Consider the following 26,533-nt stretch of genomic DNA (forward strand, 5'->3'; position numbering starts at 1 on the left):
GCGCAAAGTTACACGAGAGCTATCTGCGCTAGCCGTTCCTAATTTAGCAGTGTAAGACAAGAAGGAAGGCAGCTAGTTATCACCACCCACCGCCAACTCTTGGGCTACTCTTTTACTAACGAATAGTGTGATTGATCGTAATATTATAACGCCCCCACGGCTGAAAAAAGCGAGCATGTTTGGTGTGTCAGGGATTCGAATCTGCGTCCCTCTGGTTCTTAGTCGAGTACATCAAACCGCCTGGAAATGCCTCCTGTTTGAAAGATGAATGAGACGGAAGCTTTTATCTCCCGTTACCAGAACCTACGATACACATCAATTTAAATTAAACACACTCGAGAAATCAACCAGTTTAAATTATATAAAAAAAATATATTGTTAAAGGGCCCATCTTACGTCAATATAGTAAATAAACAGATGACTTATATAACAATTTATAGCTATATTGTGTTTTCATCACTTGTATCATTGTTATATTAATTGAAGTATCGCATATTATGGAAAATAAAGATAAGTACACGTATATTATTATTATTATTATTATTATTATTATTATTATTACTAACTGATTAAAACAAGTTGCTAGTTCAGCTACTGCTATTTTACGTTAATTACCATGTATTGTATTACACACGCGCTTGTTACTATGGCTTCTGTTATAATTCATCACGTCACTGTATACAGTTACACACGACAACAACAGAAGAAAGATGATAGAGCGGTGACTAATTTCTATAGTTTTTTCATATTGAAAAAATATACATATTTAAAAGTGTAAAAAATGAAACCTTTACTTTGAGTATTTCACAATATCAAGTTTGAAATCACCTTTGTTTTCTCCTAAACGTACAACAAATAATTGTTTCAACGATCGTAAGAGTTTCACATGAATTGTTAAGCCTTTTGTTACAGCCCGGATAAAATACTTATAAAAACCGTTTACATTTACGCCGCCTACACAGCTTTCAGGACTAATAATTTTTTTACACGTGAAATATAGTGTTCAATATGAATTTATTTCTTAAGCAAAGATGAAAGGATAGAAATTCCCGACTATACTATATATAGTATCAGTGTTTTGACATATAAAGGTTCTGAGGACTATAATATTATTTTGATGACAGATAGGCTTAGCGAGAAAATACAAGAAACAGTTACTTTAGTGCCGGTGTGGGACAAACATGGAGATGCTGTTCAATTAATAAGAGGCAAAACATGGGAAGACTTTTATTAAGATGAACTTCTGTGTTAAGGAACATAGTAAAACATGATAAATGGAAACACTTTTCTGACAAATAACGGAATAAATATGGAGACACTTCGTTTTGCTAAACAATACTGGATTGGGATAAACATGGTTACAATAATTTCTCGACATTTTTGTTCCATAGTCGTGACCCAAGGAAGTGTTCTCGACTCGAATACTTTCAAAACAATAACGACAGTACCTCACGATCAGGGCCCGACACGGCCAGATGGGTTACGGCGTTCGACTCGTGATCTGAGGGTCGCGGGTTCGAATCCCGGTCGCACCAAACATGCTCGCCCTTTCAGTCGTGGGGGCGCTATGATGTTTCGGTCATCCCACTATTCTTTGGTAAAAGAGTAGCTCAAGAGTTGGCGGTGGGTGGTGATGACTAGCTACCTTCCCTCTAGTCTTATACTGCTAAGTTAGGGACGGCTAGCGCAGACAGCCTTCATGTAGTTTTGCGCGAAATTAAAAAAACAAAGAAACCTCACGATCAAACCGAAACTTTACTTAAATTTAGAAGAACTGTTAGTAATGCTGCCTATAAATGTATATATATATATATGTTATTATTAGCGACAGAAAGTTATATCGTTCCATAGGACCATAGCAGTCGGATTTACAAGATGAATTTGGATATGAAACCACACAAGTATCGAGTTTTTGATAAAACTTGAGAACACTGCGTTTATTTCCAACAGCAACTGAGCATATACACAGAAAACAGGCATTTCTAGTTATTCTTAACTAGCAGCGATCGTAAACATTATAAGATTTTATTAACATAACGATGACCTAATTAGGGTTAAAGAAAAATGAGTAAAAAACGTAACGAGCTTTATAAACACGCAGTGCAGACATGAAACCTATACACAAATCTTGCAAGGTTAGCTCCAGTAGTGTTGAGTGACGTCACTAATAAGTGATACAACTAACCCACGTGACATTTTGTTTCCAATTTCGCTGTGACATGCAGACCAAAGGGAGGACAGCTAATAAACGCCACCTACTACCAACTCTTGAGCTAATCTTTCACCAATGTATAGTGGGATTGATCGTGGATTTATAGCGCCTCCACTGCTGAAACGGTGAACATGTTTAGTGCGACGGGGATTCGAACCCGCGACCCTCAGATTACGAATCGAGTGCCTTAATCACCAGGCCCCATTTCGTTTCAACGATAATTACGATAATAAATAGTAAGAAAATAGTAAGGAAAGGAAAAGCGTTACAAAAAGTTTTTGTTTTGTATTCTAATTTTCTGAAAAAACAATAACTTTACGTTCGAAACTTATACACTACACAAATTAGCAAGAAATAAGCTTAATAAACTTGTGTCAACCAGTCACAAAAAATTCTAATATATACTTATGTCAGAGATATACTGGTTGGGTTACAGAGAGAGGCCCCAGTGAACATCCTATTATTCTAATATATACTTATGTCAGAGACATACTGGTTGGGTTACAGAGAGAGGCCCCAGTGAACATCCTATTATTCTAATATATACTTATGTCAGAGACATACTGGTTGGGTTACAGAGAGAGGCCCCAGTGAACATCCTATTATTCTAATATATACTTATGTCAGAGACATACTGGTTGGGTTACAGAGAGAGGCCCCAGTGAACATCCTATTATTCTAATATATACTTATGTCAGAGACATACTGGTTGGTTACAGAGAGAGGCCCCAGTGAACATCCTATTATTCTAATATATACTTATGTCAGAGACATACTGGTTGGGTTACAGAGAGAGGCCCCAGTGAACATCCTATTATTCTAATATATACTTATGTCAGAGACATACTGGTTGGGTTACAGAGAGAGGCCCCAGTGAACATCCTATTATTCTAATATATACTTATGTCAGAGACATACTGGTTGGGTTACAGAGAGAGGCCCCAGTGAACATCCTATTATTCTAATATATACTTATGTCAGAGATATACTGGTTGGGTTACAGAGAGAGGCCCCAGTGAACATCCTATTATTCTAATATATACTTATGTCAGAGATATACTGGTTGGGTTACAGAGAGAGGCCCCAGTGAACATCCTATTAGTTGGTAAAAGAGTAGTCCAAGAGTTGGCGATTGGTGGTGATGATTAGCTACCTTCCCTCTAGTCTTACGCTGTTAAATTAGAGACGGTTAGCGCAGATAGCCCTCGGGTAGCTTTGCGCGAAATTCCAAAAACAAACAAACGACGTTTACGTTATATTAGTAGAAACGCCACCGTACGGACGGCTATTTGTGCTAGTAATTAATAAATATTAAATATTTTTATATATAAAAAGCGGTGTCGTTTTTAAGAGCTCTAGTTTCCCAGTATTATATTTGAAAATTAAATCAGTAAAGATATAATCAAACCCTCACGTTCAGTCCTAGTGAAAGTCGTGTTCTTGTTGTGAGGAGACAAATGTTTCTGTTATAAAGAAATTGTTGTTACACAAACCACAGTTATTTTGATAATTATCTGAATCTTGAATATACCCAAAGTGTGAATTTGTTTATGAAATTTGTTTGTGGTATTATTCAGTAGATGGCGTAGGAGTATTGGTAACATACAGAGACATTGACATACACGCTACCCTACGTCCAGTATGGTAAGAAAATTCAGGTTATCGAAGATGACCTTCAGGACAACCTTTTTTACTTCATGTGAGTTTCTCATCAGTGTTCTAAAAGTCTCCACTATAATACAAAGAAAGGAGGATGGGAAAAGATGGAAACTTCTTAACCCTAAAATTACCAGTAGGTTCACATGTTCTTAACCCTAGAATTACCAGTAGGTTCACATGTTCTTAACCCTAAAAGTACCAGTAGGTTCACATGTTCTTAACCCTAGAATGACCAGTAGGTTCACATGTTCTTAACCCTAGAATGACCAGTAGGTTCACATGTTCTTAACCCTAGAATTACCAGTAGGTTCACATGTTCACACTGGGTGCTCTCCAGTGGCACAGCGGTATGTCTGAGGACTTTCAACGCTAAAAACCGGGTTTCGATACCCGTGGACGGCAGAGCACAGATAGCCCTTTGCGTAGCTTTGCACTTAACTACAAACAACAATCACGTCGGGTTTTTTAAACACAATTTCCAAAGTATTTATACTTGTGGATCACTTTTCCAGTTACCAGACCCCCGATAATAACTCACGGGTCAAAAAGATAAAAGCAACCTAGAGTACCAACAATATTATATTTCATTTCACTAATTAGTGCTCGGTTCCCCTGAGAATTTCACAAAGAAAATCAATGCTTTCACGTTTTTTTACGTCGACTTCTCTGCTCTCAATGTTCTAATAATTCAGACAACTGCTTCTGAACATTTTCCAGTATCATTCGCAACACCTCACTCACTCCACTTAGAAAAGAAGTAAGTCGCGGATTCGAACCCCGTCACACCAAAAGTGGTCGCCCCTTCAGCCGTGGGGGCGCTATAATGTGACGGCCAATCCCACTATTCGTTGGTAGAAGAGTAGCCCAAGAGTTGGCGGTGGGTAGTGATGACTAGCCTTCCCTCTAATCTTACACTGCTAAATTAGGGACGCCTAGCGCAGATAGCCCTCGAGTAGCTTTTGCGCAAAATTCAAAACAAACAAACAAACAGCACGTACTAAATAAAAATGAACAAATCTTTGTTGTGACTTGAATATACATTAAACTAGAATGAATACAACATCAAATAAATGTACTTGTTAAACTACGACTAGAATAAATAATAGTAATTAATGTGTTCGTGAAGTTGTTGTATAATTACCAGTTAATAATCACTCACCCTGGTTCTGGTCTCATTAACTCCTGGGTGAACTATTCACCCAGTTGAGAGAACCACTGTTTTATAGTAACTTACTGCACGGGATAGAGTATGTGGACCTCACAGGCTCACTGATATAAACACAAATACGTAATTTGAGAGTTAATAGAAACACAACTTTCGTTTAGATCAGACCTCAGTTACAACATAAAAAATAAAACAATAATGTGGTTAAAAGGTTGTTTGTTTGCTTTCTCAGACAAGGAACTCATGTTTCAAGATTACAGACGAGGGTGAGTGTACTTTACGAAAAGTGTAAACAATTCCATATAACCCAAACTTTCACCATAAAGTAAGCCACGAGTAATAACTCCCAAAAACAGTTTAACTGTAAATATTCATAAGGTAATAACTCACAAAATCCTAATTAGCAGTGTGAATGTTTATAAGGTAATAAGTCACGAACACGTTTTTAACTTTTTATGAGGTAATAACTCATAAAACAGTATTTAAAACTGCGAATATTCACATGTTAATAACTCAAAAAAATTCTGATTAACAGTGTGAAGGTTCATCAGTCAAGAATTATTTATCAGCTGAAGTTTAACGCAGACACTAAAGTTATAGGATTAAATATGAATCAGATGTTTCATTACCTGACAGAACTCGACACAAAGTGAGATTTGGAGAATACGACACCTGGATGGTGTGTCTCTTGGTGGATTTTTCCTCAGGTGCTTCATTAAAAAGAAAAAGAAAAAAAATTTTACCTTCATATGTACCTACATACTTCATCAAATAACAGTTTGCTATATACCTACATACTTCATCAAATAACAGTTTGCTATATACCTACATACTTCATCAAATAACAGTTTGCTATATATACCTACATACTTCATCAAATAACAGTTTGCTATATACCTACATCCTTCATCAAATAACAGTTTGCTATATATACCTACATACTTCATCAAATAACAGTTTGCTATATACCTACATCCTTCATCAAATAACAGTTTGCTATATATACCTACATACTTCATCAAATAACAGTTTGTTATATACCTACATACTTCATCAAATAACAGTTTGCTATATACCTACATACTTCATCAAATAACAGTTTGTTATATACCTACATACTTCATCAAATAACAGTTTGCTATATACCTACATACTTCATCAAATAACAGTTTGCTATATACCTACATACTTCATCAAATAACAGTTTGCTATATACCTACATACTTCATCAAATAACAGTTTGCTATATATACCTACATACTTCATCAAATAACAGTTTGCTATATATACCTACATACCTCATCAAATAACAGTTTGCTATATATACCTACATCCTTCATCAAATAACAGTTTGCTATATACCTGCATCCTTCATCAACTAACAGTTTGCTATATACCTACATACTTCATCAAATAACAGTTTGCTATATACCTACATACTTCATCAAATAACAGTTTGCTATATACCTACATACTTCATCAAATAACAGTTTGCTATATATACCTACATACTTCATCAAATAACAGTTTGCTATATATACCTACATACTTCATCAAATAACAGTTTGCTATATATACCTACATACTTCATCAAATAACAGTTTGCTATATATACCTACATACTAAATCAAATAACAGTTTGCTATATACCTACATACTTCATCAAATAACAGTTTGCTATATACCTACATACTTCATCAAATAACAGTTTGTTATATACCTACATACTTCATCAAATAACAGTTTGCTATATACCTACATACTTCATCAAATAACAGTTTGTTATATACCTACATACTTCATCAAATAACAGTTTGCTATATATACCTACATACTTCATCAAATAACAGTTTGCTATATATACCTACATACTTCATCAAATAACAGTTTGCTATATATACCTACATACTTCATCAAATAACAGTTTGCTATATACCTACATACTTCATCAAATAACAGTTTGTTATATACCTACATACTTCATCAAATAACAGTTTGTTATATACCTACATACTTCATCAAATAACAGTTTGCTATATATACCTACATACTTCATCAAATAACAGTTTGCTATATATACCTACATACTTCATCAAATAACAGTTTGCTATATATACCTACATACTTCATCAAATAACAGTTTGCTATATACCTACATACTTCATCAAATAACAGTTTGCTATATATACCTACATCCTTCATCAAATAACAGTTTGCTATATACCTACATCCTTCATCAAATAACAGTTTGCTATATACCTACATACTTCATCAAATAACAGTTTGTTATATACCTACATACTTCATCAAATAACCGTTTGCTATATACCTGCATACTTCATGAAATAACAGTTTGCTATATACCTACATACTTCATCAAATAACAGTTTGCTATATACCTACATACTTCATCAAATAACAGTTTGCTATATACCTACATACTTCATCAAATAACAGTTTGCTATATACCTACATACTTCATCAAATAACAGTTTGCTATATACCTACATACTTCATCAAATAACAGTTTGCTATATACCTACATACTTCATCAAATAACAGTTTGCTATATACCTACATACTTCATCAAATAACAGTTTGCTATATACCTACATACTTCATCAAATAACAGTTTGCTATATATACCTACATACTTCATCAAATAACAGTTTGCTATATACCTACATACTTCATCAAATAACAGTTTGCTATATATACCTACATACTTCATCAAATAACAGTTTGCTATATATACCTACATACTTCATCAAATAACAGTTTGCTATATATACCTACATACTTCATCAAATAACAGTTTGCTATATACCTACATACTTCATCAAATAACAGTTTGCTATATACCTACATACTTCATCAAATAACAGTTTGCTATATATACCTACATACTTCATCAAATAACAGTTTGCTATATACCTACATACTTCATCAAATAACAGTTTGCTATATACCTACATACTTCATCAAATAACAGTTTGCTATATACCTACATACTTCATCAAATAACAGTTTGCTATATACCTACATACTTCATCAAATAACAGTTTGCTATATATACCTACATACTTCATCAAATAACAGTTTGCTATATATACCTACATACTTCATCAAATAACAGTTTGCTATATACCTACATACTTCATCAAATAACAGTTTGTTATATACCTACATACTTCATCAAATAACAGTTTGTTATATACCTACATACTTCATCAAATAACAGTTTGCTATATATACCTACATACTTCATCAAATAACAGTTTGCTATATATACCTACATACTTCATCAAATAACAGTTTGCTATATACCTACATACTTCATCAAATAACAGTTTGCTATATACCTACATACTTCATCAAATAACAGTTTGCTATATATACCTACATACTTCATCAAATAACAGTTTGCTATATACCTACATACTTCATCAAATAACAGTTTGCTATATACCTACATACTTCATCAAATAACAGTTTGCTATATACCTACATACTTCATCAAATAACAGTTTGCTATATACCTACATACTTCATCAAATAACAGTTTGCTATATACCTACATACTTCATCAAATAACAGTTTGCTATATACCTACATACTTCATCAAATAACAGTTTGCTATATACCTACATACTTCATCAAATAACAGTTTGCTATATACCTACATACTTCATCAAATAACAGTTTGCTATATACCTACATACTTCATCAAATAACAGTTTGCTATATACCTACATACTTCATCAAATAACAGTTTGCTATATACCTACATACTTCATCAAATAACAGTTTGCTATATACCTACATACTTCATCAAATAACAGTTTGCTATATACCTACATACTTCATCAAATAACAGTTTGCTATATACCTACATACTTCATCAAATAACAGTTTGCTATATACCTACATACTTCATCAAATAACAGTTTGCTATATACCTACATACTTCATCAAATAACAGTTTGCTATATACCTACATACTTCATCAAATAACAGTTTGCTATATATACCTACATACTTCATCAAATAACAGTTTGCTATATATACCTACATACTTCATCAAATAACAGTTTGCTATATATACCTACATACTTCATCAAATAACAGTTTGCTATATATACCTACATACTTCATCAAATAACAGTTTGCTATATATACCTACATACTTCATCAAATAACAGTTTGCTATATACCTACATACTTCATCAAATAACAGTTTGCTATATACCTACATACTTCATCAAATAACAGTTTGCTATATACCTACATACTTCATCAAATAACAGTTTGCTATATACCTACATACTTCATCAAATAACAGTTTGCTATATACCTACATACTTCATCAAATAACAGTTTGCTATATACCTACATACTTCATCAAATAACAGTTTGCTATATACCTACATACTTCATCAAATAACAGTTTGCTATATACCTACATACTTCATCAAATAACAGTTTGCTATATATACCTACATACTTCATCAAATAACAGTTTGCTATATACCTACATACTTCATCAAATAACAGTTTGCTATATACCTACATACTTCATCAAATAACAGTTTGCTATATACCTACATACTTCATCAAATAACAGTTTGCTATATATACCTACATACTTCATCAAATAACAGTTTGCTATATACCTACATACTTCATCAAATAACAGTTTGCTATATACCTACATACTTCATCAAATAACAGTTTGCTATATATACCTACATACTTCATCAAATAACAGTTTGCTATATACCTACATACTTCATCAAATAACAGTTTGTTATATACCTACATACTTCATCAAATAACAGTTTGTTATATACCTACATACTTCATCAAATAACAGTTTGCTATATATACCTACATACTTCATCAAATAACAGTTTGCTATATATACCTACATACTTCATCAAATAACAGTTTGCTATATACCTACATACTTCATCAAATAACAGTTTGCTATATATACCTACATACTTCATCAAATAACAGTTTGCTATATACCTACATACTTCATCAAATAACAGTTTGCTATATACCTACATACTTCATCAAATAACAGTTTGCTATATATACCTACATACTTCATCAAATAACAGTTTGCTATATACCTACATACTTCATCAAATAACAGTTTGCTATATACCTACATACTTCATCAAATAACAGTTTGCTATATATACCTACATACTTCATCAAATAACAGTTTGCTATATATACCTACATACTTCATCAAATAACAGTTTGCTATATACCTACATACTTCATCAAATAACAGTTTGCTATATACCTACATACTTCATCAAATAACAGTTTGCTATATACCTACATACTTCATCAAATAACAGTTTGCTATATACCTACATACTTCATCAAATAACAGTTTGCTATATACCTACATACTTCATCAAATAACAGTTTGCTATATACCTACATACTTCATCAAATAACAGTTTGTTATATACCTACATACTTCATCAAATAACAGTTTGCTATATACCTACATACTTCATCAAATAACAGTTTGCTATATATACCTACATACTTCATCAAATAACAGTTTGCTATATACCTACATACTTCATCAAATAACAGTTTGCTATATACCTACATACTTCATCAAATAACAGTTTGCTATATACCTACATACTTCATCAAATAACAGTTTGCTATATATACCTACATACTTCATCAAATAACAGTTTGCTATATATACCTACATACTTCATCAAATAACAGTTTGCTATATATACCTACATACTTCATCAAATAACAGTTTGCTATATATACCTACATACTTCATCAAATAACAGTTTGCTATATACCTACATACTTCATCAAATAACAGTTTGCTATATACCTACATACTTCATCAAATAACAGTTTGCTATATACCTACATACTTCATCAAATAACAGTTTGCTATATATACCTACATACTTCATCAAATAACAGTTTGCTATATATACCTACATACTTCATCAAATAACAGTTTGCTATATATACCTACATACTTCATCAAATAACAGTTTGCTATATATACCTACATACTTCATCAAATAACAGTTTGCTATATACCTACATACTTCATCAAATAACAGTTTGCTATATATCATACTTCATCAAATAACAGTTTGCTATATACCTACATACTTCATCAAATAACAGTTTGCTATATACCTACATACTTCATCAAATAACAGTTTGCTATATACCTACATACTTCATCAAATAACAGTTTGCTATATACCTACATACTTCATCAAATAACAGTTTGCTATATATACCTACATACTTCATCAAATAACAGTTTGCTATATACCTACATACTTCATCAAATAACAGTTTGCTATATACCTACATACTTCATCAAATAACAGTTTGCTATATACCTACATACTTCATCAAATAACAGTTTGCTATATACCTACATACTTCATCAAATAACAGTTTGCTATATACCTACATACTTCATCAAATAACAGTTTGCTATATATACCTTCATCAAATAACAGTTTCATCAAATAACAGTTTGCTATATACCTACATACTTCATCAAATAACAGTTTGCTATATACCTACATACTTCATCAAATAACAGTTTGCTATATACCTACATACTTCATCAAATAACAGTTTGCTATATACCTACATACTTCATCAAATAACAGTTTGCTATATACCTACATACTTCATCAAATAACAGTTTGCTATATACCTACATACTTCATCAAATAACAGTTTGCTATATACCTACATACTTCATCAAATAACAGTTTGCTATATATACCTACATACTTCATCAAATAACAGTTTGCTATATACCTACATACTTCATCAAATAACAGTTTGCTATATACCTACATACTTCATCAAATAACAGTTTGCTATATACCTACATACTTCATCAAATAACAGTTTGCTATATACCTACATACTTCATCAAATAACAGTTTGCTATATATACCTACATACTTCATCAAATAACAGTTTGCTATATATACCTACATACTTCATCAAATAACAGTTTGCTATATACCTACATACTTCATCAAATAACAGTTTGCTATATACCTACATACTTCATCAAATAACAGTTTGCTATATACCTACATACTTCATCAAATAACAGTTTGCTATATACCTACATACTTCATCAAATAACAGTTTGCTATATACCTACATACTTCATCAAATAACAGTTTGCTATATATACCTCATCACATAACTTCATCAAATAACAGTTTGCTATATACCTACATACTTCATCAAATAACAGTTTGCTATATACCTACATACTTCATCAAATAACAGTTTGCTATATACCTACATACTTCATCAAATAACAGTTTGCTATATACCTACATACTTCATCAAATAACAGTTTGCTATATACCTACATACTTCATCAAATAACAGTTTGCTATATACCTACATACTTCATCAAATAACAGTTTGCTATATACCTACATACTTCATCAAATAACAGTTTGCTATATATACCTACATACTTCATCAAATAACAGTTTGCTATATATACCTACATACTTCATCAAATAACAGTTTGCTATATATACCTACATACTTCATCAAATAACAGTTTGCTATATACATACTTCATCAAATAACAGTTTGCTATATACCTACATACTTCATCAAATAACAGTTTGCTATATACCTACATACTTCATCAAATAACAGTTTGCTATATATACCTACATACTTCATCAAATAACAGTTTGCTATATACCTACATACTTCATCAAATAACAGTTTGCTATATACCTACATACTTCATCAAATAACAGTTTGCTATATACCTACATACTTCATCAAATAACAGTTTGCATACTTATATACCTACATACTTCATCAAATAACAGTTTGCTATATATACCTACATACTTCATCAAATAACAGTTTGCTATATATACCTACATACTTCATCAAATAACAGTTTGCTATATACCTACATACTTCATCAAATAACAGTTTGCTATATACCTACATACTTCATCAAATAACAGTTTGCTATATACCTACATACTTCATCAAATAACAGTTTGCTATATACCTACATACTTCATCAAATAACAGTTTGCTATATACCTACATACTTCATCAAATAACAGTTTGCTATATACCTACCTTCATCATAACAGTTTGCTATATATACCTACACTTCATCAAATAACAGTTTGCTATATATACCTACATACTTCATCAAATAACAGTTTGCTATATATACCTACATACTTCATCAAATAACAGTTTGCTATATACCTACATACTTCATCAAATAACAGTTTGCTATATACCTACATACTTCATCAAATAACAGTTTGCTATATACCTACATACTTCATCAAATAACAGTTTGCTATATACCTACATACTTCATCAAATAACAGTTTGCTATATACCTACATACTTCATCAAATAACAGTTTGCTATATACCTACATACTTCATCAAATAACAGTTTATATATACCTACATACTTCATCAAATAACAGTTTGCTATATACCTACATACTTCATCAAATAACAGTTTGCTATATACCTACATACTTCATCAAATAACAGTTTGTTTATATACCTACATACTTCATCAAATAACAGTTTGCTATATACCTACATACTTCATCAAATAACAGTTTGCTATATACCTACATACTTCATCAAATAACAGTTTGCTATATACCTACATACTTCATCAAATAACAGTTTGCTATATACCTACATACTTCATCAAATAACAGTTTGCTATATACCTACATACTTCATCAAATAACAGTTTGCTATATACCTACATACTTCATCAAATAACAGTTTGCATCAAATATATATACCTACATACTTCATCAAATAACAGTTTGCTATATATACCTACATACTTCATCAAATAACAGTTTGCTATATATACCTACATACTTCATCAAATAACAGTTTGCTATATACCTACATACTTCATCAAATAACAGTTTGCTATATACCTACATACTTCATCAAATAACAGTTTGCTATATACCTACATACTTCATCAAATAACAGTTTGCTATATACCTATACTTCATCAAATAACCTATATACCTACATACTTCATCAGTTTGCTATAACACATTTCATCAAATAACATATACCTACATACTTCATCAAATAACAGTTTGCTATATACCTACATACTTCATCAAATAACAGTTTGCTATATACCTACATACTTCATCAAATAACAGTTTGCTATATACCTACATACTTCATCAAATAACAGTTTGCTATATACCTACATACTTCATCAAATAACAGTTTGCTATATACCTACATACTTCATCAAATAACAGTTTGCTATATACCTACATACTTCATCAAATAACAGTTTGCTATATACCTACATACTTCATCAAATAACAGTTTGCTATATATACCTACATACTTCATCAAATAACAGTTTGCTATATATACCTACATACTTCATCAAATAACAGTTTGCTATATATACCTACATACTTCATCAAATAACAGTTTGCTATATATACCTACATACTTCATCAAATAACAGTTTGCTATATACCTACATACTTCATCAAATAACAGTTTGCTATATACCTACATACTTCATCAAATAACAGTTTGCTATATACCTACATACTTCATCAAATAACAGTTTGCTATATATACCTACATACTTCATCAAATAACAGTTTGCTATATATACCTACATACTTCATCAAATAACAGTTTGCTATATATACCTACATACTTCATCAAATAACAGTTTGCTATATACCTACATACTTCATCAAATAACAGTTTGCTATATATACCTACATACTTCATCAAATAACAGTTTGCTATATACCTACATACTTCATCAAATAACAGTTTGCTATATACCTACATACTTCATCAAATAACAGTTTGCTATATACCTACATACTTCATCAAATAACAGTTTGCTATATACCTACATACTTCATCAAATAACAGTTTGCTATATACCTACATACTTCATCAAATAACAGTTTGCTATATACCTACATACTTCATCAAATAACAGTTTGCTATATATACCTACATACTTCATCAAATAACAGTTTGCTATATACCTACATACTTCATCAAATAACAGTTTGCTATATACCTACATACTTCATCAAATAACAGTTTGCTATATACCTACATACTTCATCAAATAACAGTTTGCTATATACCTACATACTTCATCAAATAACAGTTTGCTATATACCTACATACTTCATCAAATAACAGTTTGCTATATACCTACATACTTCATCAAATAACAGTTTGCTATATACCTACATACTTCATCAAATAACAGTTTGCTATATACCTACATACTTCATCAAATAACAGTTTGCTATATATACCTACATACTTCATCAAATAACAGTTTGCTATATATACCTACATACTTCATCAAATAACAGTTTGCTATATATACCTACATACTTCATCAAATAACAGTTTGCTATATACCTACATACTTCATCAAATAACAGTTTGCTATATACCTACATACTTCATCAAATAACAGTTTGCTATATATACCTACATACTTCATCAAATAACAGTTTGCTATATATACCTACATACTTCATCAAATAACAGTTTGCAAATATATATACCTACATACTTCATCAAATAACAGTTTGCTATATACCTACATACTTCATCAAATAACAGTTTGCTATATATACCTACATACTTCATCAAATAACAGTTTGCTATATATACCTACATACTTCATCAAATAACAGTTTGCTATATATACCTACATACTTCATCAAATAACAGTTTGCTATATACCTACATACTTCATCAAATAACAGTTTGCTATATACCTACATACTTCATCAAATAACAGTTTGCTATATACCTACATACTTCATCAAATAACAGTTTGCTATATACCTACATACTTCATCAAATAACAGTTTGCTATATACCTACATACTTCATCAAATAACAGTTTGCTATATATACCTACATACTTCATCAAATAACAGTTTGCTATATACCTACATACTTCATCAAATAACAGTTTGCTATATACCTACATACTTCATCAAATAACAGTTTGCTATATACCTACATACTTCATCAAATAACAGTTTGCTATATACCTACATACTTCATCAAATAACAGTTTGCTATATATACCTACATACTTCATCAAATAACAGTTTGCTATATACCTACATACTTCATCAAATAACAGTTTGCTATATACCTACATACTTCATCAAATAACAGTTTGCTATATATACCTACATACTTCATCAAATAACAGTTTGCTATATATACCTACATACTTCATCAAATAACAGTTTGCTATATATACCTACATACTTCATCAAATAACAGTTTGCTATATACCTACATACTTCATCAAATAACAGTTTGCTATATACCTACATACTTCATCAAATAACAGTTTGCTATATACCTACATACTTCATCAAATAACAGTTTGCTATATACCTACATACTTCATCAAATAACAGTTTGCTATATACCTACATACTTCATCAAATAACAGTTTGCTATATACCTACATACTTCATCAAATAACAGTTTGCTATATACCTACATACTTCATCAAATAACAGTTTGCTATATATACCTACATACTTCATCAAATAACAGTTTGCTATATACCTACATACTTCATCAAATAACAGTTTGCTATATACCTACATACTTCATCAAATAACAGTTTGCTATATACCTACATACTTCATCAAATAACAGTTTGCTATATACCTACATACTTCATCAAATAACAGTTTGCTATATACCTACATACTTCATCAAATAACAGTTTGCTATATACCTACATACTTCATCAAATAACAGTTTGCTATATACCTACATACTTCATCAAATAACAGTTTGCTATATACCTACATACTTCATCAAATAACAGTTTGCTATATATACCTACATACTTCATCAAATAACAGTTTGCTATATATACCTACATACTTCATCAAATAACAGTTTGCTATATATACCTACATACTTCATCAAATAACAGTTTGCTATATATACCTACATACTTCATCAAATAACAGTTTGCTATATACCTACATACTTCATCAAATAACAGTTTGCTATATACCTACATACTTCATCAAATAACAGTTTGCTATATACCTACATACTTCATCAAATAACAGTTTGCTATATACCTACATACTTCATCAAATAACAGTTTGCTATATACCTACATACTTCATCAAATAACAGTTTGCTATATACCTACATACTTCATCAAATAACAGTTTGCTATATACCTACATACTTCATCAAATAACAGTTTGCTATATACCTACATACTTCATCAAATAACAGTTTGCTATATATACCTACATACTTCATCAAATAACAGTTTGCTATATACCTACATACTTCATCAAATAACAGTTTGCTATATACCTACATACTTCATCAAATAACAGTTTGCTATATACCTACATACTTCATCAAATAACAGTTTGCTATATACCTACATACTTCATCAAATAACAGTTTGCTATATACCTACATACTTCATCAAATAACAGTTTGCTATATATACCTACATACTTCATCAAATAACAGTTTGCTATATACCTACATACTTCATCAAATAACAGTTTGCTATATATACCTACATACTTCATCAAATAACAGTTTGCTATATACCTACATACTTCATCAAATAACAGTTTGCTATATATACCTACATACTTCATCAAATAACAGTTTGCTATATACCTACATACTTCATCAAATAACAGTTTGCTATATACCTACATACTTCATCAAATAACAGTTTGCTATATATACCTACATACTTCATCAAATAACAGTTTGCTATATACCTACATACTTCATCAAATAACAGTTTGCTATATACCTACATACTTCATCAAATAACAGTTTGCTATATACCTACATACTTCATCAAATAACAGTTTGCTATATACCTACATACTTCATCAAATAACAGTTTGCTATATACCTACATACTTCATCAAATAACAGTTTGCTATATACCTACATACTTCATCAAATAACAGTTTGCTATATACCTACATACTTCATCAAATAACAGTTTGCTATATACCTACATACTTCATCAAATAACAGTTTGCTATATACCTACATACTTCATCAAATAACAGTTTGCTATATACCTACATACTTCATCAAATAACAGTTTGCTATATACCTACATACTTCATCAAATAACAGTTTGCTATATATACCTACATACTTCATCAAATAACAGTTTGCTATATACCTACATACTTCATCAAATAACAGTTTGCTATATACCTACATACTTCATCAAATAACAGTTTGCTATATACCTACATACTTCATCAAATAACAGTTTGCTATATACCTACCTTCATCAAATAACAGTTTGCTATATATACATACTTCATCAAATAACAGTTTGCTATATACCTACATACTTCATCAAATAACAGTTTGCTATATACCTACATACTTCATCAAATAACAGTTTGCTATATATACCTACATACTTCATCAAATAACAGTTTGCTATATATACCTACATACTTCATCAAATAACAGTTTGCTATATATACCTACATACTTCATCAAATAACAGTTTGCTATATACCTACATACTTCATCAAATAACAGTTTGCTATATACCTACATACTTCATCAAATAACAGTTTGCTATATATACCTACATACTTCATCAAATAACAGTTTGCTATATATACCTACATACTTCATCAAATAACAGTTTGCTATATATACCTACATACTTCATCAAATAACAGTTTGCTATATACCTACATACTTCATCAAATAACAGTTTGCTATATACCTACATACTTCATCAAATAACAGTTTGCTATATACCTACATACTTCATCAAATAACAGTTTGCTATATACCTACATACTTCATCAAATAACAGTTTGCTATATACCTACATACTTCATCAAATAACAGTTTGCTATATACCTACATACTTCATCAAATAACAGTTTGCTATATACCTACATACTTCATCAAATAACAGTTTGCTATATACCTACATACTTCATCAAATAACAGTTTGCTATATACCTACATACTTCATCAAATAACAGTTTGCTATATACCTACATACTTCATCAAATAACAGTTTGCTATATACCTACATACTTCATCAAATAACAGTTTGCTATATACCTACATACTTCATCAAATAACAGTTTGCTATATATACCTACATACTTCATCAAATAACAGTTTGCTATATACCTACATACTTCATCAAATAACAGTTTGCTATATACCTACATACTTCATCAAATAACAGTTTGCTATATACCTACATACTTCATCAAATAACAGTTTGCTATATACCTACATACTTCATCAAATAACAGTTTGCTATATACCTACATACTTCATCAAATAACAGTTTGCTATATACCTACATACTTCATCAAATAACAGTTTGCTATATACCTACATACTTCATCAAATAACAGTTTGCTATATACCTACATACTTCATCAAATAACAGTTTGCTATATACCTACATACTTCATCAAATAACAGTTTGCTATATACCTACATACTTCATCAAATAACAGTTTGCTATATACCTACATACTTCATCAAATAACAGTTTGCTATATATACCTACATACTTCATCAAATAACAGTTTGCTATATATACCTACATACTTCATCAAATAACAGTTTGCTATATACCTACATACTTCATCAAATAACAGTTTGCTATATACCTACATACTTCATCAAATAACAGTTTGCTATATATACCTACATACTTCATCAAATAACAGTTTGCTATATATACCTACATACTTCATCAAATAACAGTTTGCTATATACCTACATACTTCATCAAATAACAGTTTGCTATATATACCTACATACTTCATCAAATAACAGTTTGCTATATACCTACATACTTCATCAAATAACAGTTTGCTATATACCTACATACTTCATCAAATAACAGTTTGCTATATATACCTACATACTTCATCAAATAACAGTTTGCTATATATATATACCTACATACTTCATCAAATAACAGTTTGCTATATACCTACATACTTCATCAAATAACAGTTTGCTATATATACCTACATACTTCATCAAATAACAGTTTGCTATATACCTACATACTTCATCAAATAACAGTTTGCTATATATACCTACATACTTCATCAAATAACAGTTTGCTATATACCTACATACTTCATCAAATAACAGTTTGCTATATATACCTACATACTTCATCAAATAACAGTTTGCTATATACCTACATACTTCATCAAATAACAGTTTGCTATATACCTACATACTTCATCAAATAACAGTTTGCTATATACCTACATACTTCATCAAATAACAGTTTGCTATATACCTACATACTTCATCAAATAACAGTTTGCTATATACCTACATACTTCATCAAATAACAGTTTGCTATATACCTACATACTTCATCAAATAACAGTTTGCTATATACCTACATACTTCATCAAATAACAGTTTGCTATATACCTACATACTTCATCAAATAACAGTTTGCTATATACCTACATACTTCATCAAATAACAGTTTGCTATATACCTACATACTTCATCAAATAACAGTTTGCTATATACCTACATACTTCATCAAATAACAGTTTGCTATATACCTACATACTTCATCAAATAACAGTTTGCTATATACCTACATACTTCATCAAATAACAGTTTGCTATATACCTACATACTTCATCAAATAACAGTTTGCTATATATACCTACATACTTCATCAAATAACAGTTTGCTATATATACCTACATACTTCATCAAATAACAGTTTGCTATATACCTACATACTTCATCAAATAACAGTTTGCTATATACCTACATACTTCATCAAATAACAGTTTGCTATATACCTACATACTTCATCAAATAACAGTTTTATATATACCTACATACTTCATCAAATAACAGTTTGCTATATATACCTACATACTTCATCAAATAACAGTTTGCTATATATACCTACATACTTCATCAAATAACAGTTTGCTATATACCTACATACTTCATCAAATAACAGTTTGCTATATACCTACATACTTCATCAAATAACAGTTTGCTATATATACCTACATACTTCATCAAATAACAGTTTGCTATATATACCTACATACTTCATCAAATAACAGTTTGCTATATACCTACATACTTCATCAAATAACAGTTTGCTATATATACCTACATACTTCATCAAATAACAGTTTGCTATATACCTACATACTTCATCAAATAACAGTTTGCTATATACCTACATACTTCATCAAATAACAGTTTGCTATATACCTACATACTTCATCAAATAACAGTTTGCTATATATACCTACATACTTCATCAAATAACAGTTTGCTATATACCTACATACTTCATCAAATAACAGTTTGCTATATATACCTACATACTTCATCAAATAACAGTTTGCTATATACCTACATACTTCATCAAATAACAGTTTGCTATATACCTACATACTTCATCAAATAACAGTTTGCTATATACCTACATACTTCATCAAATAACAGTTTGCTATATACCTACATACTTCATCAAATAACAGTTTGCTATATACCTACATACTTCATCAAATAACAGTTTGCTATATACCTACATACTTCATCAAATAACAGTTTGCTATATACCTACATACTTCATCAAATAACAGTTTGCTATATACCTACATACTTCATCAAATAACAGTTTGCTATATACCTACATACTTCATCAAATAACAGTTTGCTATATACCTACATACTTCATCAAATAACAGTTTGCTATATACCTACATACTTCATCAAATAACAGTTTGCTATATACCTACATACTTCATCAAATAACAGTTTGCTATATATACCTACATACTTCATCAAATAACAGTTTGCTATATATACCTACATACTTCATCAAATAACAGTTTGCTATATACCTACATACTTCATCAAATAACAGTTTGCTATATATACCTACATACTTCATCAAATAACAGTTTGCTATATACCTACATACTTCATCAAATAACAGTTTGCTATATACCTACATACTTCATCAAATAACAGTTTGCTATATACCTACATACTTCATCAAATAACAGTTTGCTATATACCTACATACTTCATCAAATAACAGTTTGCATATATATACCTACATACTTCATCAAATAACAGTTTGCTATATATACCTACATACTTCATCAAATAACAGTTTGCTATATACCTACATACTTCATCAAATAACAGTTTGCTATATACCTACATACTTCATCAAATAACAGTTTGCTATATACCTACATACTTCATCAAATAACAGTTTGCTATATACCTACATACTTCATCAAATAACAGTTTGCTATATACCTACATACTTCATCAAATAACAGTTTGCTATATACCTACATACTTCATCAAATAACAGTTTGCTATATACCTACATACTTCATCAAATAACAGTTTGCTATATACCTACATACTTCATCAAATAACAGTTTGCTATATATACCTACATACTTCATCAAATAACAGTTTGCTATATATACCTACATACTTCATCAAATAACAGTTTGCTATATATACCTACATACTTCATCAAATAACAGTTTGCTATATATACCTACATACTTCATCAAATAACAGTTTGCTATATATACCTACATACTTCATCAAATAACAGTTTGCTATATATACCTACATACTTCATCAAATAACAGTTTGCTATATACCTACATACTTCATCAAATAACAGTTTGCTATATATACCTACATACTTCATCAAATAACAGTTTGCTATATACCTACATACTTCATCAAATAACAGTTTGCTATATACCTACATACTTCATCAAATAACAGTTTGCTATATACCTACATACTTCATCAAATAACAGTTTGCTATATATACCTACATACTTCATCAAATAACAGTTTGCTATATACCTACATACTTCATCAAATAACAGTTTGCTATATACCTACATACTTCATCAAATAACAGTTTGCTATATATACCTACATACTTCATCAAATAACAGTTTGCTATATACCTACATACTTCATCAAATAACAGTTTGCTATATACCTACATACTTCATCAAATAACAGTTTGCTATATACCTACATACTTCATCAAATAACAGTTTGCTATATATACCTACATACTTCATCAAATAACAGTTTGCTATATACCTACATACTTCATCAAATAACAGTTTGCTATATACCTACATACTTCATCAAATAACAGTTTGCTATATACCTACATACTTCATCAAATAACAGTTTGCTATATACCTACATACTTCATCAAATAACAGTTTGCTATATATACCTACATACTTCATCAAATAACAGTTTGCTATATACCTACATACTTCATCAAATAACAGTTTGCTATATACCTACATACTTCATCAAATAACAGTTTGCTATATACCTACATACTTCATCAAATAACAGTTTGCTATATACCTACATACTTCATCAAATAACAGTTTGCTATATACCTACATACTTCATCAAATAACAGTTTGCTATATATACCTACATACTTCATCAAATAACAGTTTGCTATATATACCTACATACTTCATCAAATAACAGTTTGCTATATATACCTTCATCAAATAACAGTTTGCTATATATATCAAATAACAGTTTGCTATATATACCTACATACTTCATCAAATAACAGTTTGCTATATACCTACATACTTCATCAAATAACAGTTTGCTATATACCTACATACTTCATCAAATAACAGTTTGCTATATATATACATACATACTTCATCAAATAACAGTTTGCTATATATACCTACATACTTCATCAAATAACAGTTTGCTATATACCTACATACTTCATCAAATAACAGTTTGCTATATATACCTACATACTTCATCAAATAACAGTTTGCTATATACCTACATACTTCATCAAATAACAGTTTGCTATATACCTACATACTTCATCAAATAACAGTTTGCTATATACCTACATACTTCATCAAATAACAGTTTGCTATATACCTACATACTTCATCAAATAACAGTTTGCTATATACCTACATACTTCATCAAATAACAGTTTGCTATATATACCTACATACTTCATCAAATAACAGTTTGCTATATACCTACATACTTCATCAAATAACAGTTTGCTATATATACCTACATACTTCATCAAATAACAGTTTGCTATATATACCTACATACTTCATCAAATAACAGTTTGCTATATACCTACATACTTCATCAAATAACAGTTTGCTATATACCTACATACTTCATCAAATAACAGTTTGCTATATATACCTACATACTTCATCAAATAACAGTTTGCTATATATACCTACATACTTCATCAAATAACAGTTTGCTATATACCTACATACTTCATCAAATAACAGTTTGCTATATATACCTACATACTTCATCAAATAACAGTTTGCTATATACCTACATACTTCATCAAATAACAGTTTGCTATATACCTACATACTTCATCAAATAACAGTTTGCTATATATACCTACATACTTCATCAAATAACAGTTTGCTATATATACCTACATACTTCATCAAATAACAGTTTGCTATATATACCTACATACTTCATCAAATAACAGTTTGCTATATACCTACATACTTCATCAAATAACAGTTTGCTATATATACCTACATACTTCATCAAATAACAGTTTGCTATATACCTACATACTTCATCAAATAACAGTTTGCTATATACCTACATACTTCATCAAATAACAGTTTGCTATATACCTACATACTTCATCAAATAACAGTTTGCTATATACCTACATACTTCATCAAATAACAGTTTGCTATATATACCTACATACTTCATCAAATAACAGTTTGCTATATACCTACATACTTCATCAAATAACAGTTTGCTATATACCTACATACTTCATCAAATAACAGTTTGCTATATACCTACATACTTCATCAAATAACAGTTTGCTATATACCTACATACTTCATCAAATAACAGTTTGCTATATACCTACATACTTCATCAAATAACAGTTTGCTATATACCTACATACTTCATCAAATAACAGTTTGCTATATATACCTACATACTTCATCAAATAACAGTTTGCTATATACCTACATACTTCATCAAATAACAGTTTGCTATATATACCTACATACTTCATCAAATAACAGTTTGCTATATATACCTACATACTTCATCAAATAACAGTTTGCTATATATACCTACATACTTCATCAAATAACAGTTTGCTATATACCTACATACTTCATCAAATAACAGTTTGCTATATACCTACATACTTCATCAAATAACAGTTTGCTATATACCTACATACTTCATCAAATAACAGTTTGCTATATACCTACATACTTCATCAAATAACAGTTTGCTATATACCTACATACTTCATCAAATAACAGTTTGCTATATACCTACATACTTCATCAAATAACAGTTTGCTATATACCTACATACTTCATCAAATAACAGTTTGCTATATACCTACATACTTCATCAAATAACAGTTTGCTATATACCTACATACTTCATCAAATAACAGTTTGCTATATACCTACATACTTCATCAAATAACAGTTTGCTATATATACCTACATACTTCATCAAATAACAGTTTGCTATATACCTACATACTTCATCAAATAACAGTTTGCTATATACCTACATACTTCATCAAATAACAGTTTGCTATATACCTACATACTTCATCAAATAACAGTTTGCTATATATACCTACATACTTCATCAAATAACAGTTTGCTATATACCTACATACTTCATCAAATAACAGTTTGCTATATACCTACATACTTCATCAAATAACAGTTTGCTATATACCTACATACTTCATCAAATAACAGTTTGCTATATATACCTACATACTTCATCAAATAACAGTTTGCTATATACCTACATACTTCATCAAATAACAGTTTGCTATATACCTACATACTTCATCAAATAACAGTTTGCTATATACCTACATACTTCATCAAATAACAGTTTGCAAATATATATACCTACATACTTCATCAAATAACAGTTTGCTATATACCTACATACTTCATCAAATAACAGTTTGCTATATACCTACATACTTCATCAAATAACAGTTTGCTATATACCTACATACTTCATCAAATAACAGTTTGCTATATACCTACATACTTCATCAAATAACAGTTTGCTATATACCTACATACTTCATCAAATAACAGTTTGCTATATACCTACATACTTCATCAAATAACAGTTTGCTATATATACCTACATACTTCATCAAATAACAGTTTGCTATATATACCTACATACTTCATCAAATAA

General features: G+C 30.0%; 1 protein-coding gene across 4 annotated transcripts in view; it reads right to left on the reverse strand.

The window, feature by feature from the left end:
* Positions 1-26,533, reverse strand: part of LOC143228756 (disabled homolog 2-interacting protein-like) — a 146,047-nt gene that overhangs the window by 86,454 nt on the left and 33,060 nt on the right. For all 4 annotated transcript variants that reach the window (XR_013015448.1, XR_013015449.1, XM_076460073.1 and 1 more), the window contains exon 2: positions 5,666-5,746. Coding sequence is in view for 2 of the 4 variants with exons in the window: in XM_076460073.1 (XP_076316188.1) it covers positions 5,666-5,746 (81 nt within the window). In the remaining 2 variants the exon portion in view is untranslated. The remainder of the gene's footprint in view (positions 1-5,665; positions 5,747-26,533) is intronic.

Source organism: Tachypleus tridentatus, chromosome 10 (assembly GCF_004210375.1).
Source record: "Tachypleus tridentatus isolate NWPU-2018 chromosome 10, ASM421037v1, whole genome shotgun sequence".
Taxonomy (NCBI): domain Eukaryota; kingdom Metazoa; phylum Arthropoda; class Merostomata; order Xiphosura; family Limulidae; genus Tachypleus; species Tachypleus tridentatus.